The sequence below is a fragment of the Mandrillus leucophaeus genome, unplaced genomic scaffold (assembly GCF_000951045.1).
Source record: "Mandrillus leucophaeus isolate KB7577 unplaced genomic scaffold, Mleu.le_1.0 Scaffold131, whole genome shotgun sequence".
Taxonomy (NCBI): Eukaryota; Metazoa; Chordata; class Mammalia; order Primates; family Cercopithecidae; genus Mandrillus; species Mandrillus leucophaeus.
Window position 1 is genome coordinate 5,641,678 of NW_012101266.1, and position 12,927 is coordinate 5,654,604.

The 12,927-nt window shown below is 37.3% G+C and overlaps 1 protein-coding gene across 1 annotated transcript in view; it reads right to left on the reverse strand.

Moving 5' to 3' along the window:
- LVRN (laeverin) overlaps positions 1 to 12,927 on the reverse strand; it is an 84,921-nt gene that overhangs the window by 3,000 nt on the left and 68,994 nt on the right. Inside the window, exons 15-19 of the mRNA XM_011972865.1 lie at positions 12,391 to 12,485; positions 10,340 to 10,447; positions 9,443 to 9,610; positions 9,115 to 9,252; positions 2,121 to 2,196 (exon numbers count right to left, since the gene is read on the reverse strand). Of these exons, the coding sequence (XP_011828255.1) occupies positions 2,121 to 2,196; positions 9,115 to 9,252; positions 9,443 to 9,610; positions 10,340 to 10,447; positions 12,391 to 12,485 (585 nt within the window). The remainder of the gene's footprint in view (positions 1 to 2,120; positions 2,197 to 9,114; positions 9,253 to 9,442; positions 9,611 to 10,339; positions 10,448 to 12,390; positions 12,486 to 12,927) is intronic.

Below are 12,927 nucleotides of genomic sequence, written 5' to 3' on the forward strand. Positions count from 1 at the left end.
TGATTGGCGGAGCTTTTGTATCAGCATGTTCTGGGTGTAATGTGCTTTTCTTTCCCTTGTCCAGGGAATCCCTGATAAATCAGGTCCTGACAGCTCAGCCTGAGGCAGGCCAAAACTCAAAAAAAGATAATTTCTTTGGGAATTAGCAGTTCTGCTTCTCTCATGATAACAATTATATGACTTCTACTTGTCCTTTTTTTTTTGTTTAGGATCAAAGTTCAGGCCTTTATGACCTATACATGTATTTGTTTATTTGCTTAGGGAGAGTTGATTTACCTTTATTCACAAAGGCTCTTCTTGTTCTTATTAACATAGTTTCAGGCCCTGGTGTTTAATTTTAATCAATTTTATTGGGATTTAATTTATGTACAATAAACTAGATATACTTAAACTGTACAAGTCAGTGAATTTTGACCAATGTGTACCCCTTTGAAACCATAGACACAATCAAGTACATTTCCTCTACCCTGAGAAAGGGTCCTCAGGCCCTCTTGCAGTCCATCTCTCTCTGTCCCAGGCAACCACCGATCTGCCCTTTGTCACTATAGATCCATTTGCATTACCCAGAATGTGACTGGTTTCTTTTACCAAACATAATCACCTTGATATTCACCCATGTTGCTACACAAATTTTAAAAATTTCAGGATAGTATTCCATTGTGTGGGTATATTACTTTTCCTTATTCATTTACCTATGGATGGGCATTTAGATGGTTTCCAGTAAACATTTAAAAAAACTGCCTGTTTCCTGACATGGTTGTGCCATGTTACATTCCTCCCAGCAGGATAAAAGAGTTCCAGTTGCTCCATATCTTTGCCACCATTTGGTACCATAAATCTGTCTAATTTTACCTACGCTACTGGGTGTGTACAGGTTGTATTTATATTGTATCCTTGTTTTACTTTGTGTGAAAGTATCTTTTTGTAGACATTTGCTTTTGTCCGCTTTGTTTACTTTCTGGTTACAGCCCTTTGTCCTTTCAGAACTTCCCCTTCCCCTTCCCAGTGCCTGTGACTTGGGTGGGACTGTTCGACCCTGGCTAGACCAATCAGAGTATTCCATCTCCCCTGGACACAGTGATTGCTGCCTCTGACCCAAGTAGGACCAACCAAAGTGCTTTTTTCAGGGCAGGAACTCTTGAAGCTGTGAGAAAGTATCCTTCCTTCTGCAGCTGGCAGTGCTGAGGATTATATAAGCAGGGAGCTATGCTTCTCTCCACATGGAAAAAGACTGCCTAATAAAAATTCAGCCTAGAGGAAAGCAAAGCCAGGAAATGGTAAGAATCTAGAACAGACAAAACTAAGATATCATCTCTGTCCTCAGGGAACTTATTGTAGCCTCATGGGGTAGACATATTTACCAGTGATTACACTATAAGGTAATAAGCACTATGGTAAAAATATATTCGTAGGATTACTTGAAAGTATAGGTGAGGAAAGGGTATAAATCCTTCATTAAAAAGTTCCCAGGATAGATAATAGGAGCAGAATCTTAAAAGATGATTAGGAATTATCCAGCCAGGAACTGGGATGAGGAATGTTCTCTAGACAAAAAGTAGAGTGTTTCTGAAATCCCGAAAATGTGAAGCTATACAATAATTCAAGAAAATTTGTAAGTGGTACAGTATAGCTAGAGGAAATGTGTTTAGGGGTGTCTGTCCATCTCTCTTGCCCTCTGACACTTGGTGGTGAGGTGAGCAAAAATGAAGCCAAACTGTAATGTAGGGGCCAGATCATGAAGGGCCTCATGCTAATCACAGGATTTCAAAATTTCTTTGAAAAACTATGAAAAGCTACTGAGGCTCTGGAACACAGCAATGACTGGCAGTGATGGCAAAGGTGGGATAGAAGGAAGCCCAATCTGGGACAGGAACCCTGGGCGAGAGTCCCCTGCATTCAGGTGAGAAAGGATGAAGTGCCACCCTCCATGAACAGGTGATCTCTATTTCAGGAGGAGGATACAATTAAAAACACTTCTTCACAGTGATACAGCAGCAACAGAAGCATAGACTGTAATAATTCAGATAAGCATATTATTATTTTTAATTTTAACAAGTCCAAATTGCATAAAAAGTGGTTTCCAAATTATCATTGTATTTCATAATATTTAAAGTGCTTACCTCCACAATCTGTAAATCTGTAGTTATGGCTCTCCCTATTGCATATATTAGATTGATCAACGATTGTGTGCCATACCTACAAGGCAATAAGATGTTAATCAAGGGTGGAAAGCATTTTGCAAAATAAAGCTATATTTTTTACAGCAGATGAATGCCAAGTGTACGGCCCCTATTAATTCCTATGTCCCAAATCTAAGTAAAAACATGTATGAACTAGTTTAGTTTCATCTTTCAATAGAAAATCCTGTTAACACTAAGGAAATATTGATAGTTAAATACTTATATGTGTTACACAAATCTGTTATCTAAATCTAAAAAGTTCTTCTTAAAAACAACCATTATCTATTAAAATGAGGTAGCTGGAATACATGTCACATGTCTCAATACAATTTCTAAAGGAATAAATAAATATATAAATTGTGTCCCGTAAAAAACAGTAGTTAATAGAGGATCCATTTCAGAACTGCTGACTAAAGCCCCCTGAACGTGTATTTAAAATGTTGTTTCGGTGCGTGCTTTTTTGGAGAGAAGATCCGTGTCTTCCGATGTTCTCTAAATGTTGGTGACCCTGAAGGCTGAGCACCATGGCCCTACCTGTGCTTGTTTCAATAGGTGTGATAATGGAAACTTTCCCTCTAGTTTAGTGTCCCTGAATATCTAGCAAAAAAAATCTTAAAATAACTGTGAAGTATTGCTATGAAAAAACAGCAGATACTTACCTGCTCAAAGTGTGGCTGTAGTTAAAAAAGTAAATAAAAGACTTTTGGGTGCATTAAAAAAGAAAGAAAAATTAAAATAGGGTTATTATAATGGACTGACCAAGAGATGGTTGAATAGTTAATATACACAATTGATTTACTTCAAAAATATGTACTTGAAATTAAAAATTATAAGAGTTAACTTTGGCATAATATACTAATAAAGGTGAGAGAAAATAGTGCTGCTGTTTTTCTAAGTTCCTAGCTGTAACTTACGCTGTGTCTACCTGAGCAACGTGAAGGACAATAGAACTCTGCATATAATTGAGGCAAGCGAAACTGTTTTTATGAAGAAAGAGTAAACATTTCTTAGTTCTCTATTTTAATTGGCCAACTAGGCAGAAAAAACCTATAAAATGACTCAAGAAACTTGAGTTCCAAAGAACTCAAATTCCAACCTTAAAAATAAAAATAGAAAACAGAGGAAATCTACCTATGGTGCTAAATGTGTTAATTTCTGCCAGACACAGGAGAAAGGTACCTGAGGAGGCAGGGCTGGGTTTGACATTACCTTGGAAAATTTATAAATTGTAAAAATGGAGAATAACAGATACTTAGAAGCATTGTTCTGGAGCGTAAATGAGATAATGTATATGGAAGCACCTATTAGATTACCTGGCACACTTCATTCCTTCCTGCTCTTGTCAACTTCAAGAGGGGCTATTTTTGAAACAGATGATTTATCATACTTGTTGAGAGGGCAATCTCTTTCAAATATTACTCAACAAAACTGCATTACAAATAGTTTACCCCCATCAGTGTTCAAATACATTCTAATTAATATGAAGTCAAAAGCCAATATGAGTCAATATAGTAATCCTTTTTAAAAAGTTGATAACATCTAACATTAGTGTGGGAACAGTGATTTCAGTACTCCAGTCTGGCTCTCCTTTCTGCCCCTCCCTCTTCTCACATTACCCCTCCCTTCATCTCCCCTGCCATGTCAGATTCCTTCTGGCAAGGATGGCCACACGGCAAGCATGGGGACACCAAGGCATCCAGCCTGATCCATGCCGTGGGAACAGACTCCCCAGTGCTTGGACCCTCCACTCTGATAACCTCTCACTTTGCTTGTGCTCCTGTTTAGCCTTTTCGGCTGTGTTCCCCATCATGAAATACAACCAACTAGAAGTGAAAATGATTCCATGTTCTTAAGCTTAAGACTTTAAGCAATATAATAACATGTGGAGAAAAAAATCAAGTGCTTAATAAGAGGGTAAGATTCATTTTGGACAGGATGAGTTTAAAACTGATCATACTCTGTATTCTATATTGAGATAAAACTGGCTTTTCTGTATGCTGTGAAGCCCATTTAACAGAGATAATAATGGCACAAATAATGCTTCTACCACATCCATTGAAAAGTCCCAAAAATACTATTGCTTCATCTCTATTCATATGCTTCCATAGGACCTATTCATAGCTATGTGTACCTACTGACTTTTCTGTAACTTGAAATATAGCTCCATGACCAATGGAGTCTTTCTCATTGGAATGAGTATTCAAGAGATCATCTTTGGCCCAATAATTAACTAAATTTTCCGACACCAACCAGTGCAATGCCCTGTACATGACAGTGAGGGGCAAGACCAAGCCAAAAGTTGTTTTATTCAATCAAATATTCCAAAATGTATTTCCAGATTAGGCTTCCTGGGAAGAATTCTGGGCCTGGCTGAAAGGAACAGCAGTTCCTGCGCCACTATTGGCGATATACTCAACTCCAACATGTGCCTTGGTGTGGAGACGATGTCTGTGAGCTTGCCTGCATGTCACTGTGAGACATATGCCCATCAGTGCTCTGAGATAAGGGAGGGATATACTCAAAACCACAGCACTGGTCACTTCATGCTTAGGGCCAAGCTGGACATAAGATGGTATTTTTTTGTTTTTGCATTTAGGCAAGCTGCCTCTGCCAGCCTGTCTCTCACCCTGTAGAAATGGAGCATAAGATCCCAGCAAGATACCACCTTATGGGAGGGGTGCAAAGCCGCTCTGCTCGTACTCCCCCTGATTCTAGCTCCCACAGCCAAGACCAAACCAGCAACCAAAAGCTCAACACATTAAAAAGCAAAAACAAAAATAAAATGAAAACTTCTGGAATAAGGAGTAGATTATTCAAACTTTTTCATAAAAAAGCAACTGACTATGGGCAGAGGGAAGGATGAATATGCACAGCACAGAGGATTTTTAGGGTAGTGAAAGTATTCCGTATGATGCTACAATGGTGAATATGCATCATTATACATTAATACATCAACACCCATAGAATGTGCAACACCAAGAGTAAACCCTAATGTAAACTAGGGACTTTGGGTGATAATGATGTGCCTGTTTATGTTAATCAATTATAGTACAGCTATGAGCCACATAACAATGTTTCAGTCAACAATGGACAACATTAAAAAGGAGCCGAAAAATTCTTATCCCCTAGCAATGTCATAGTCATTGTAACATTGTAGCACAATGCATTACCTTTTCTATGTTTAGATATGTTTAAATACACAAATACTGGCTGGGCGTGGTGGCTCACGCCTGTAATCCCAGCACTTTGGGAGGCCGAGGCGGGTGGATCACGAGGTCAGGAGATCAAGACCATCCTGGCTAACACAGTGAAACCCTGTCTCTACTAAAAAAGACAAAAAAATTAGCCAGACGTGGTGGCAGGCGCCTGTAGTCCCAGCTACTCGGGAGGCTGAGGCAGGAGAATGGTGTGAACCCACGAGGCGGAACTTGCAGTGAGCCGAGATGGCGCCACTATATTCCAGCCTGGGCGACAGGGCGAGACTCCCTCTCAAAAAACAAACAAACAAACAAACAAAAAAACCACAAATACTTACAGTTGTGTTACTACTGCTTCCAGTATTCAGTAACATGCTGTACAGGTTTGTAAACTAGGAGCAATAGACTATACCATAGAACCCAGGTGTGTGGTAGGCTCTACCATCTAGGTTTGTGTAAGTACAGTCTATGCTGTTCACACAAAGACTAAATCATCTAAGGATGCATTTCTCAGAATGTATTTCTGTTGTTAATCAACATGTGACTGTAAATGTGTGGCTTTGATGCAGGATGTTGATAGAGGGGGAGCTTGTGCCTGTGTGCTGACAGGGATATATGGGAACTCTGTCTGCTCAATTTTGCTGTGAACTTAAAACTATCCTAAAAAATTAAGTTTATTAATTTTTTAAAAATCTACTGAAAAGCCACTTCATTTATTTAAACATTTTCTGGAATTGAGATAAATAAATCACATCATGAGAAGGACTTTCTAAGTAAAACAAATTTAAATTATTTGAACAAATCTTGGCATCTCAAAATGTTTAAAGGATATAGCATATCTTTAAAAAAAAATAGAATTTTGTTCTTGTTGCCTACTCAGGCTGGAGGGCAAGGGGTTGATCTTGGCTCACTGTAACCTCTGCCTCCCGGGTTCAAGCGATTCTCCTGTCTCGGCTTTCCGAGTAGCTGGGATTGCAGGCATGTGCCACCATGCCTGGCTACTTTCGTATTTTTAGTAAAGACGGTGTTTCTCCCTGTTGGTCAGGCTGGTCATGAACTCCCGACCTCAGGTGATCTGCCTGCCTTGGCCTCCCAAAGTGCTGGGATTATGATAGGCGTGAGCCACTGAAAATGTAGATGAGGCATTAGTTAAGAACACATTGAAAGATTAAATATTTTCAGTAGTACTCTCAAAAAAAAAAAATTATGAAGTACGCATTTTCTTACTTAGGAGGAAGTAAATAGAGAGCCGGGAATCAGAGCCAGGGGACACGCTTTCTAATTCAAGTTTTTTTATTTACTAGGTATTGACTTTAAGTGATTTAACTTCTGAGTCTTGGTTATTAATTGGTAATTATTTTATGGGTGGCTGTGAAAACTGTAATTATTGCATATATAAACACATTATTTTGTTTTTTAATTTTTTGGTAGAAATAGAGTCTTGCTATGTTGCCCAGCCTGTTCTCAAACTCCTGGGCTATAGTGATCCTCCTGCCTTGGCCTCCCAAAGTGCTGGGATTATAGGCATGAGCCACCGTGCCCAGACTAAACATATTATTTTAAAGAACAACATCAATGTGTGTTTTTCATTCTAAACATGAGACTCTAATACTGCTGAGGGATGTTATCAATAACATAAAAATAGAAATTGATAATATTGAGAAAAAGAAATAAAGTGAAGGATATAGGGACTTGTAATAAAGCACATACATCATATTATCTCACTAAGATAATAATAATGAACATTAAACATTTATTGTGTACCAATCACCTTAAATAGCACATTATTAAATTATCTTAAAGCCTATTCATTATTATCCTCATTTTATGAATGAGAAAGCTGAAGCTTAGGTTAAAAATCTTGTTTAAGGTTACATATTTAGCACTCTCCTTATCCTATGATTGATCTGATTCTAGATTCTATTGCCTTAACTCTTTGACATACCATGTCTCTAGTGGATACATGAAAAACTAAAGCACAATAAATAAAAGGACAAAGGACAGTAATGAAGAGACACTTTCCATAGTTCTTAGAGGAAGAAACCACCACTTTGCTATACTGCTCTAGTTAAGTCTATCTCCATCCCCCAGTTCTAGAACTGACCCCCAATAGTGTTAACACACTGTCATAATCAGGACAGCCTGTGTGTGTGTTTCACATACGACACCAGTTAGAAACAGGACATCACCAATGAAGAGCACACAAAATAAAACTCCTTCACATGATATTCAGGGCCTGTTATCACCCATCCTTCTCTCTGACCCTCAACTTACCTTCCCACCCCATCTCCTCTCCAGTGCACTAAGCTCCTGCCAGTTACTGTGACTAGTCCCAAGTTGGCCTCCCAGCTCTGCCTCCAGGCATTTCCTGATGTTCTGTCCTCCAGGAAGAAGGAGGAGATTTGCAACTATGCTTGTTCAAATCACATGCACATCCCTTTCTTCCCCTTAAATCCCCAAAAGCCCTTGTCATCTCTCCTCTACAGCATTTATCAGATACTAAGTCCTAATCCCTTTACATCTCCAATAACAATTTGAACTGCATCTTGATGTAGAAAAACTAAAACTTTTTATTACTAGAAAGAATCTTACATTTATCAAATACATCTATTATTCTATAGAAGAAGAAAACAAGGCCTAAATGTTAACTAATGGGTTTTTTTAAGTTTCAGAACCAAATGAGAGGGTTGGAAAATTTTGTTTCTCCCATCTGTCTTTCTTCTGGAACAACTGGTCTACTGGCAAAATGACGTTTTGTTTACATCAGCATATCCCAAGCTGGAGTTTGGAAGAACTACACCTAGAAGATGTTGTGTAGTCAAACTGTATGGAAAACTCTAAGTTTCCTTCTGCAGGGCTTCTTGGATACTTTATAATGCTAAAATGCACTGTGAGTCTGCAAAAGTGAGGGTTAAAACAGTTTCAAAACTGATGGAGCTATTGTCTCCGTCTGTCCCAGAAGGCTTATCATCCCCATCTTCATGAATAGCATCCAGTGGAATATGCGTGAGAAAAACTAATTGCTAACTTGTTAGTGATCAGTCACATTTTAACAAATTCAGTATAGATACTTTCCATATCATTAATATAAAATTTCATCTGGCATAAGCATTTTTACTTATAATTTTATACTACCTTCATCATTACATTAGGACTAGTGACATACATATTATCATGTCAAATATATCTGTTTAATTAGTGATAATTAAATATTCAGATGTACAAAGAACTAAGTAAATGTTCCTGTGCCATTTTGACTATAAATAAAATTTTAATTATTAAGTTGAACTTTTATTTCCTCCTTACAATCCATAAATAATGTTACTGTCTATTCAAACAAAAGTATTAGCAAAATTGAGCAAAACTGCTGACTATAAACTAAGCCCTAAAAACAAATGCATAAGATGTAGACAGCAAATCAATTTGAGTCTGAAACACTTTTTGTGCAGAATGTGCAAGAAAAGTGAACTAAGGCAAATTTATCAGAAGTAGCATAGGCATCTATTTTATGAGTATGGCATGTTGTCAACTAAAAGATAAAAATATTCAAGCCATAGTTAAAAGTTCATGCATTGCTCTTCCATAACACAGGCAGTTTGTAGTGAGACTAAACGAAGGAAAAATGATCACTTTTCTAGTCAATGCAAAGGACTTTTGTGACCTAGCTAGACTACAGCTGAGCTTCCAGCACCAAACCAGTGACCTAAATGAAAGAAAGGTCTCACTCTCCTTCTTACCTTTTACTCACAGCTTGCCAGTTGTCGACTAAGAAGTCTTTTGCGACATACCGGCCAACTTCAGATGCTGCCACAATCTCAATTACATTTGTTTCATTAGAAGTGAATGGAGATGTGCTGATGGCATACTCCATAAATCTGCAAAAGTGCATTTGCAAAAAATACATGTTAAACATCCAACCTAAAGAGTTAATTTAAATAAACGAAATCAAAATCGCATGGTTCTAAGATCGTGCAGCACAAATATGCATCGTTTTAATATTTACATTAGCACATTTCTATTTTTTTCCATTACCAGGAAATTTCAAGGTAAGTTGAGCATAATCACCTGTTAAGTATCCATGGCTCTTTGCTGCAGCTCATTGCATAAGCAAGTTGAATCTTTTCTTCTTCCTTTGTTGTATTAGTGTAAGTATTTAACAAGATGTCCCACTCTTTATCACTTCCCAAGGCAATGCCATAACATAAAACCACATCTTTAATTGGATAAGGTATTCTGTAAAATATAACATAAAATGATATTTTTCATAGTAGTTTTGTTTCCCCAGGTTATCAAATTTTAGAGTATGAATCTAGAAAAAATATTTGTAGTCACAGATATAAAGGTCAAAAGTAGGAATCTAGAGAGGCAATTGTCAGAACTGTCATTAGCATTAATTCCATGAGAAGAGATCATCAATTCCAAACTAAGGGGCTTTAAGAAAGAAGGAAATTAGAATAGTATAGAGTATATTGATAATACAAGTTGGTCTTGTATCTCATATCTCATTATCACATTTCCTAAGAGTCCATCTGAGGTGGTATATTAAAGGTAATAAAACCAAAATGAGAGTCTCAGCGCTCAGTGAGGCAACAAACTAAGAGAGAGATGGAGAGGGAGGTGCTCTGCTGCACTCATAGATATAACAATCACAAACAATCATAAAGAACAACCTGTTAAGACTCAAATCAAGCAGAGACAGCTCCAAATAAGTGCTTATTGGAAGAATGCATTGGCAGTGAAAGGTCCTAGGTGACAATTCATTGTATAAATTCTAGTCTATTGTTATACACAGACCCACATTAAACACTGGGTTTTTTAAAAAGGTATTTGAAAAGAATAGTAGGAGAGAGCGCCTAACCAAGTGAAAGCAAAACACTCATTCCCACAGTGAGTACATCAAAAAGGGAAATTGCTGGTGCTTAAATAGGACAAAAACAAGAGGAATTACAATATTACTCTTACTCATTTTCTGGATGGTCCACCCATTTAGTGAAGAGTTCTTTTGACAGCTGAAGGCAGTCTTCAAGGCCCAACCAACACGCAGTTCCAAAAAGTTTTCCCAGTGATATTCTTGAAGAAAAAGTCAAAGAAAAACAGTTTATTTTGCATTACCACCTTCATTTTCTCTGCTTCCAAAAATGTGTGTTTCATAAAAAGATGGGTATTTTTAAATATCCTTTCAATGACATTGGGTTTGTTTAAAAAAATTGCTTTTGTGGATGACAGAGATATTTAAGATTCAGAGAAATATTTACTGAGAGGCTCCTAGGCACCAAAAAAAGCTCCTAAGACCAGTATTTTTTGAAAGTGAGAAACAAATTACTGCCATCCTTCATCTCCCTCAAACACACATGGGTGTACACACACTCCACAGCTGTTGTCAATTTATTTTTCCTCTCTTTTACTAGAATTGCCTTATGGATAAAAAATGATTTTAGAGTATCTGATCTAATAGACTTTAAAATAAAGTTCTTTCTCTATACAAGAAAGGGAAAGGGAAGAGTTCATTTCTCCCCTTCTACAATTTGCTTTCTCTTGCTTTAGTGTGTTTCTTCTACTCCTCCTGGCTGTTATATACATGTTCAGAAGAAGAATAAAGGTATTTGGTTGGTTTGGTTTGTTTTTACAGCTGAGCAGGGGTATACACTGTACTTTAAAACAAAATAAGTTCAAAAGAATAGAGTGAAGACCAATAATAAATCCAGGTAAGTGATGCCTTGTGGTCCCTACTACAGTTTGGGGTCAGGGTAAAGAAACCCAAATTGGCCATAGGTTTCCAGAAAATGCAAGCGCCAAATCTCTGTTACTCCATCTTCCAGTTTCAACCCAGCCTGGCCTGACCTTCTGATAAGCTGAAGAGGAATGTGTAAGGGTGGAGGTCCTCTGAGAGACAGTTCTAGGTATTCATTTACGTACTCTACTCACTCCCTCTCCTCACCCATCCTAATCTAAAGCTGGTAACAACAAGCTGGAGTTCTGTGGAAGTGCAGTCGAACTCCCTAGAGCTGCTCTGAAGAGAACTGTCCCTGGGATGCTATAAAGAGTAGGCTGGTTCAGTCCAATTTAGGAGAGCCAAGGATATGTCTGGTTAACAAATATGCTGCCTGATTGAGCACACTTTTGCCTTCCCATTCATTCATACAAATTGCCTAGCCACTCTCGATCCCAGCTATTCCTTACCATTGTCCACCTACTCATCCATTACATTTTATGTCCTTCCAGTCACATCCCTTAGCACTAAAATTTCTACCCTCCCAGAATAGTACTATTGAGTCAGAATAATCATACTTTGTATATTTTGTATTTCTTGCTTGGTCTAATTGATTTGAACTTGATGTTGGCCAGAAGTTGTAGGTATAATCCCTATCCTGTTACTGGCTACAGAGTCCCTCCCTAAATCTAGAGACCATCCTATGCACAAAACTTAGGACACAAGGAAGACGGAAATACTACCACCCCATTTTGTCTCTTGCCTCCTTCCTAGACCACCATGACAATGTGCTTACTCTCCTCACCAAACTGGTAATATAAAAGTCATTTGTGATACTAACCTGTGCTCACACACAGTGACTGATCTATATCACTGTCCACCTACCTCATCTTATCTGCATAATGACTGAATTTATGTTAACAATAATATACAGAGGGGACCTTTTCCCCTGTGGCTTCCCCATGCCCTTCAACTCACTGGTATAGGCTAGTTTTGCTTAGCACACCTTCACTAATGGTAGGAAACATTTATAATTTCAATCAGTAGTCTAGGCTTTGAGAACATAGAGCTGTAAGTTCCTATGTGTACATGCACATGCTTTGCAGGTAAATTAAGATCTAAAACGACTATTTTCTGTTAGAATACATGTAGCCCACCAACCTCTGAGCTATTGTTCTCAAATAATAATAGCATATAAAATATCTCAATGAATAATAGGTATGAAGGTTTTATTTTATTACTTCTGGAAGCCTATTAATATGAATGCGTTTTATTCAATTATCACTTCTGAAAACATACTTACAGAGCTAAGTAGTCATCTTGTAATGCCAACACATTTTCACGAATTATAGTTGAATAAATATTCCATATTAAATTAAGTCTCTTTAATAGGTACTTCTATAAACAACAAAGAAAATACACTATTAATTCTGGCTTGCAAACACTGAATTTTCACTGTGTTCTATTTATTTATCTGAAAAGACATTGATAGGCAAGTGGCAGATACTTCCTCAGAAATTATCTTTATCTGTTACTAAATATATAACTGGTTTATTTTTTAACCTTTTTGGGTTTAGTTCCATTTTACATAAAACGTGGTTTACCATAATACCAATGTTACAGTGTATTATGAGGATTAAATAATATAATATATTGCAAGCACATTGCCTGGCACAAAGCAATAACTCAAAAAAAATTAGCTATAATTATCATTTAACATCATTGCATATATTTCCAGTTATGTTCAAAACAGAGAAGAAATGTAAAAATATAAAACAGTCTTTCTACCATAAAACATCCATACTAAGTATACATTCCTCAAAAAAAAAAAAAAAAAAAA